The sequence below is a fragment of the Solanum pennellii genome, chromosome 11 (assembly GCF_001406875.1).
Source record: "Solanum pennellii chromosome 11, SPENNV200".
Lineage (NCBI taxonomy): Eukaryota > Viridiplantae > Streptophyta > Magnoliopsida > Solanales > Solanaceae > Solanum > Solanum pennellii.
This window is the reverse complement of record NC_028647.1, coordinates 41564461-41571587: the sequence shown is the minus strand read 5'-3', so window position 1 is coordinate 41571587 and position 7127 is coordinate 41564461. Positions and strand designations below refer to the sequence as shown.

The 7127-nt window shown below is 35.2% G+C and overlaps 1 protein-coding gene across 1 annotated transcript; it reads right to left on the bottom strand.

Annotated features, from left to right (window-relative positions):
• Nucleotides 1-308: 308 nt before the first annotated feature.
• On the bottom strand, nt 309-6783 carry LOC107002832 (non-lysosomal glucosylceramidase). Its single transcript, XM_027913111.1, has 19 exons — nt 6608-6783; nt 6380-6484; nt 6154-6210; nt 5991-6061; nt 5549-5648; nt 5173-5243; nt 4974-5059; nt 4778-4881; nt 4623-4676; nt 4450-4505; nt 4293-4331; nt 4049-4193; nt 3689-3870; nt 3539-3606; nt 3239-3311; nt 3089-3144; nt 2080-3013; nt 1582-1872; nt 309-717 (listed from the first exon to the last, which is right to left on the bottom strand). The coding sequence occupies exons 1-19, from the start codon at nt 6668-6670 to the stop codon at nt 429-431; spliced, it is 2844 nt and encodes a 947-aa protein (XP_027768912.1). The 5' UTR covers nt 6671-6783; the 3' UTR covers nt 309-428.
• Between the last annotated feature and the right edge of the window lie 344 nt (nt 6784-7127).

Sequence of the window (7127 nt, the reverse complement as noted above, 5' to 3'; positions counted from 1 at the left end):
CTTTAAATGATTAATTAGTCTCTTTAGCTTCTTTTCATGTATTTATCATTGAAAATAACATATATTAACTATGAGATTCATTGTATTGAAATTTACAACTTTTAAGATTCTAGCAATGTAAAGGTAACTGCTTCTATATTTTAGTTAATGTGCAACTTAAATCTCTACCTATTTACTCTCATTAACTCACATTTGTCTCTTCATTTTCTTTAACGTTTAGATTATTTAATTTTCATAACTGTTCAAATATTCTCAATTCATTAATAGTAAAAAAGTTTACTGCTCAATATTTTTCAAAAATAAAATAATCAAATATGAATATAACATTTTTATTTAGTATAGGGATAAAATGGTAATTCAACTTTACATCTTGGAGCTTCCCACTTATAATATAATATGATAATTGGGAAAGGAAATGATGTTTTGAGTCAAATTGAGAATTTGTTACAAAGAAATTGATGCAACGACTGAATGTAACTTGTAGAAGGTTGTTGTTTTGGTAACTTGAGAAGGCAAGCAACCTCTTGAAATCCTGCATCCTGCTTTACATAGGAAGAATTCTCACTTACACTACTACTCATCTGCTTCATCTCCTTGTTGTGAATCTTTGGTTTTGATAGAGCCCATTGCATTGCCCAAATCGCCAACGGCCTCATATAACACAGTGATCTATAGTGATCATATGTGTTCCACCCTTCCGGTGTTTGGAAACCAAACCTGCACATACACATGAACAATAGCTTAAATTATGGATACGCCAGATATCATCATACGAATATTCTGAAAGCAGCATAGGAATATTGGTTGGCACTTCTAACAACACTTCCAAGACAACACCTGTTGGTCATAGTACATTGTGAATGAGTGGAGTTTTTCAATTGTACCCTTTTTTTGGTAAACATATAGCAAGCTAATGCATCGAGTAAGGCTCCATAAACGGTGATTCTTAATGATACAAATGATCAATCTATAACTACTAACTTAATGAATGAATGATGATGCTTGATATATGTTGGTATACAAGGATACCGGTTTTGGGACATCAAATTCCAACAGTGAGAAGAAGGATGCAGAGAGTGGTTGATAATCTAATAACTAGTTACCGGTTCATATCCTCTTGCTGAGTTCAATCTTTAGAGAAATGAGGACAGTAATTGAGAGGAGATAAACAACTACAATTACAAAGAATGAATACAACAAACCTTTTCTATCTCTTCTTTGGTCATGATATCATGGCAGTTATTAGTTATAAGGATCATGATTTGGCAACATCAAAAAGTTAACTTCCTCTCCCTTAACGGCCGAGATATATAACACAATAGGAAAACAAAGCTCTTCCTAATGTCTTGCTAAAGAAAATCATCAATGACATAATTAAATGGCTACAATCTTTAGCATCCAGATTATGATCAGTTTGTTCTTTACGTTAACTGAATCGCTAAATAGGGTTTTTGTTCAAACATTAGCTCTCAGAAAGCCACATCTTATCGAACCCCAAGCCTCACCAGTATTTCTAGTTAAATGAGAACCTCTCCAGCCTCAAAAATGATAACCTCTAAGCAAAAAAGAAGAAAAACTTACCCAAGACCTTTATCTGACCAAGCTGTCGAGTGTATTCCACTTGCAGTTTGAAATGCTATGTCCACCAAGCCCTCTTGTATCATATTAGCAGCAAGAGAATACGTAACTCCTGTCCATATTTCTCTTGACTGCAGAGCTGACATATCAGGTTTTCCACTTGGTAGCATCCCATTTACAGCCCCACACATCCCTCCCTTGTGCTTTAACACATTGAAATGGTAGATTTTCTTCAGAGCAGTTCTTATCTTCTCTTCATCAGCAATTGGTGAAAGACCACTCGCTCTAGCATACCTATGAAATCGCAACCAAATGAGTATAAGAAAAAGAAGTAATGAACAATGGCACAAGTTTCAATTTATCATCAATACGATTCTATAAACCATATGAAAAGCGGAACATATTTGTACGTGTTCTTTTCTCTAAATTCAGAAACAGTTCTTCAGTTTATAATTAGAGACACTAGTTCCTCTTTTCCAGTAAGATGAAGAAATAACTCACCATTGACCAGCCAACTGATCAGCATGAATTGAAGAACTTGATCTCCGGCCACTATTGTCATAATTAAAGTAAGAACCATTCCATAACTTATCATATACAGACTTTGCCTTCTGAAACTTAACCCAAAGGTAATCAGCAGCTGCAGCATCACCGACCTCACGAGCCATTGCCGAGGCAGCTTGTACAGCTGCTACCCAGAGCCCTCCACTATATGTGCTCACACCACTAACAGTCCATGCATCGTACGTTTGATCAGGGAACCCTTCATTTTCTATCATGCCATCGCCATCCTTATCAAACTGATCCATATATGCTATAGCTATGTATACCGATGGCCAAACAAATTTTCCAAAACTTTTATCACCGGTAGCAACAAAATCCCTATAAACTTGAAGGACAAATTTTGAATTTAAGTCCTTCCATCTGTCTGTGTTGAAGAAATTGTATGCATTAACTTCATACCATGGATCGTTAAGTCCAATATCATGAGGGACAGCTCCAAGAACCTTTCTGGAGACCCATGTTCCATCACTCATAATATTCATTTTAGATGGATCATGCATCATTACCGCCATTGCGCAGTCTCTTTGGATGCTCAGCTCAAGTTTCGGGAAGAGCATTAATAGCGCATATGATGCATAAAAATGGACAACATACGTATTAAACATGTGATATTCAATTCCTTCAAGATAAAGGAACTGGCCAATGTTCTCCTCTCCATCTTGAAGTAGATTAGTACCAAAAGCACAGTTTGAAGTCAACGGAGTCTGAAGTTGGTTAACAGTAGATTTCATCCTAGAAAGTAATCCCATATAAGTCTCATTTTTTTCATCCAACTTTAACGTTTCCTCAGAGTCTGATTTTGTCTTGTCAAGGGAAAACCCACTGTCCCTGATGGTTCCAAAGTTTTGAATTGGTAAGGACCCATCTGTGTGACATTAAAACGTGACCTTAATCAGACACAATAACACACAATTCCAACAGATTCTCCATTCCCATTACCTGTCCAAAATTGTGCCCCCGGCATTAAGATAATAGAGCTCATTGAAAAGAGTGATGCGGTACCTGAGGCAAATGATTAGCACTTCAGAAAATTATTTAGAAACTTCAGTGATCTGTATATACCCTAAGGAAAAAGCTTGTTAAATCTATATTTCACCATTCTGGCAGACTTGTGTCTTCAAGTATTGGTTTCTGCCACTTGTCAATCTCATGCTCCCAAATGTTATGCTCTAATTTAAAGACAGACATTCGATAAAATTAGGATGATTATAAAACATATACTGTTTGCAGATCACAAGTCATTCTGGATCATGTCTGTCAAATTGAGTTTTGTTATTTTATGACAACTTAAATGAGTAAATTAGTTGAGTATGTTCTCCCAGCTGTTAAAAAATGCCAAAACATAAATACTACACTAATACTGGAAAGATTACTATATCACAAATTATATTATTACCTAGGAGGGCATCATGGGCAATACTTGCTGCACCGTCACCTTGAACACCGTAGAATTTTGTATATCGTCTGAGACAATATTAAATATCCAAAAGTTTTAGAAATGAACAATTTAAATGTAATATTTTAGAAACAAGAGCTGTTTTATGACCTGTGGTAAGTCTTGCCTCTGGGAAATCTTATTTCTGGACAGTCCCACGCAAGTGAAAAAGTTACTGTGCGGACAGCACCAGATGGAACTTTAACAGATGCTGCTAAAGCAGCTCCAATAGATAATCCTTTTACTGAAGTTACCAAGGTCTTAGCATCCTTAAGATGATCAAATGAACCGTGCTGCAAAATAAAAAAATTGAAAAGAAATTAGGAATAAAGAATAAGACATAATGTTAATACTCATATTCATTATAATCATTTAGAATTAGGAAAAAGGTCTTGAAAGGAGCTAAGAAGTTAGAATTTAAAAGTTATATGTGATGCTGTGGCTTATATGCATGAACCAACGAAAACTGACCTCCTCAATTTCCCTCCACATATCCTTTGATGTCATAATCTCAGATTCTCCAGAAATCATAAAGCACGGACATTCTGAGACATGGACATCAGGAGTTTCTTGAGCTGCAATGGAAAATGTTACTGGAGGGAGTCCATCTGAAGTGCTGAACGGAAAATACAGTTGTATTAGAAAAACAGAACTAGCAAGCCATGGGGAAAACGAATGTTGCTATAGACTAGAGGGCGTTTTACACAAAACATACTTGTGATGGAGGAGGATGTTATGCACACTATCTTCCATCCTACAAAGAGCCAATGCATTCTTGTAAAATGAATCATCCAATACAATTAGCAACCAAGCCAAACTGATTCCGTCAGATGCTCAATCTTAATTGAAGATGAAGTAGGAAATGTTCTTACAAAATCTTTTTATTAACATGTCCACCAGAGAACTCTGATATACCACCCACTGAATTCTGAAGATAAGATAGTAAACATGCTGAAATAAGTTATCCAGGAAATTCATGAAAAACATTCATTTGAAACAATAAGGGATATAATACTTCTACTAGAAACAAAGAATTTCGACATACAGCCCATGTAAAAAGTAATGTCACATCAGCATCAGTCTTCCCTGAGTTAGAAAGCTGCATAAATTTTCATGAGTAAGATTTGATTAACATATAAGAAAGTTAAGACAAGTCAAGATATTAGTATAATGTCTTCTACACTCTTAAAACTACTGTACCGTAAATGTGAATACAGTGACTGGGAAGCTGCTGTCCTTGTAATTATGTGGAATAAATGGTGAAAGCTGACGACAAACAATGCTGAGTTCAGGATCTGGAACACCTGCTTGATGAATGATTTAACTTATCATTTTATTAGTTTTGAATTATATAAGAGATTTAGACTTTTGACGTTTGATTTATCAGCACATATAACATCATATACAGTCCACGCTCTTGGGTACAAAGCATGATATGTGCAGTTCTCCCCATCTAGCTTCCATTTCCATGATTCATCCGTTCTGTAGCACTAGCTAAATTCAGTATCGTTTTAGAATTGTTTTAGAGCACTAGAATTCAAGTGGAGCCTGTGTGTCTCAATTGATGCCTCACACCAGTTAAGCTGGTTACTTACTTGAGCTCTTCGGGACCTCTGGAGCACAGCACGGTTGAAAACTTTTCTCGATCAGGGCGAGCAATGAATATCTGTCGAAGTAGAAATACAAAACTATCAAATGACTTCCCACAAAAATGATGTTTTCCTTATTACAGGAATTTGTCGTTACTTCTCTAGACCTTTAGGACTGCCTACTTATCAACAACTATATTTGCATGAATGAGTCAGATGCTAAGAAATCGTAGACCGCTTTGGAGTTTCTCTACCTTAATCAGATTTTAAGATAGATGATTATGCATTATTGCAGTAGCACGGCAATAAGGTTCTGTTGCCGGCTAATTAGAAATGTAAGAAACAACGAATAAAAAAAGCTAATATCAAATGAATTACTTACTGAAAACTGGTTTGCTAGAATAGGTGTGTCTTCACATTTTCTGGGGAATAATTGAAAACGTTGAAATTCACCTCTCAAACTTCTTCCGATACTTCCTGCACTGCAGATTGATGATTCTATTACTAAGGTCATAACCTAAGCAGTAATAATGAAGCGTACAGTTCAATGTAATTATATAACAATTCAACTATCCATCAATAGAAAACAAAGTCGCATTTGCTTTTCCAATTCTATATTTAGATAATAAATCGTAAATACTGCCATTTCCACTTTTTGTAGGTTGTTAGGGTTAAGAACCTTAATACATGATGAAGTTATTTACTATGAAAATGAAACTCCATCGACTGACCTTAATCAGAATGAGCGTGACAGACTGTATTTCACAGTTCATTATCGACTTCCCATACTTCAACAGACTGACACAAACTATAGGAAAACTCACCCGATACCACCTAATGGAACGCCATGATAACATGAGATAAGACGTTTGTTGTACGGATCCATGATTGAGGGCTGAAAAAGTAAATTGGCTGACAATGATGAGGATAAGTACACCATTCATATGGTTTTCCATGTTATGAAACATTATGTATCACAGACATTACCATTCCTTTTGCAGCTTCTTCATGTATATGCTTCAACAACCTTAGACCAAGTGGAAGCTATCCACAAAAATAAAATGATAATTACATTAAGAATATGCAACAAAATTATGGCAACTTTTCTGTTTCACCTACCTAGAGTAGCACAGATATATGCGTAAGAATATAATGTTTGAAGATTTCTATATATGGGAAAAATGGAAATGTTTTCTGAATGAACATATACTACCATGTGCAGAATTTCTCGAATGCTAGGAGCAAAAGATGTAGGAGTACTTGCTGAAGAATTTAACTTCCTCTGCCATGTGAGTAAAGGAGGTTTTCCAGGATAAACCTATACGCAAAAGGATGCAATAGCATAAGTTTTCAAAGGAATCAACAGCCATAAGAAAGAAGTAGAGACACTATACTACTAGTAGTATAACAATTGGTTACATAATTTTAACAAACCTCTCACCTTGTGCAACAATGAATCAGAACAAGGTGGTTGATCTTCCTCCTCAACTCCATTTTCAAACATCTTGTCTAAAAAGGAGTGAATGAAACTTGAAGTATTAGCTAGTTTTTCATTAATACACACAAAAATGATTAGAAGAGCTAAAAAAAGATAGACTAAAGAAATGTGAATACAAATTCATTATGAACCTACTTTTCGTATTAGCTCTAGTTTGGCCAAAAATTGGTTAAGGAAATAGACTAATTGTTTGATTAGAAAACTTAAATGAGCAACCATTTTTGTTCCAAATAAAAAAAAGTCAAGATTCTACATATTACTACTCTTCCATGAATATGATATAAATCTAATTTGCTTTTCAGAAATTAAAGCTGGAAATCAAATGAATATGATAGTGGGCCACAACTAGAAAGCAGCACAAACCAACCCTGGACCACAAGAACTTCAATTCCCAACTTATTTAATATTTCAACATCATCATATTCATATTCATCTTCAATAAGTAATGGGGTTGGTGAAGAGA

What these genes read in the sequence shown, in the direction of transcription:
- LOC107002832 (XM_027913111.1), bottom strand. Translation starts at nt 6,670, where the DNA reads ATGTTTGAAAATGGAGTTGAGGAGGAAGATCAACCACCTTGTTCTGAT. An exon ending in CTGATTCATTGTTGCACAAG is followed by an intron (nt 6,485 to 6,607) that starts GTGAGAGGTTTG and finishes TTTTGCGTATAG; the next exon opens with GTTTATCCTGGAAAACCTCC. An exon ending in TGTGGAGGGAAATTGAGGAG is followed by an intron (nt 3,871 to 4,048) that starts GTCAGTTTTCGT and finishes TTTATTTTGCAG; the next exon opens with CACGGTTCATTTGATCATCT.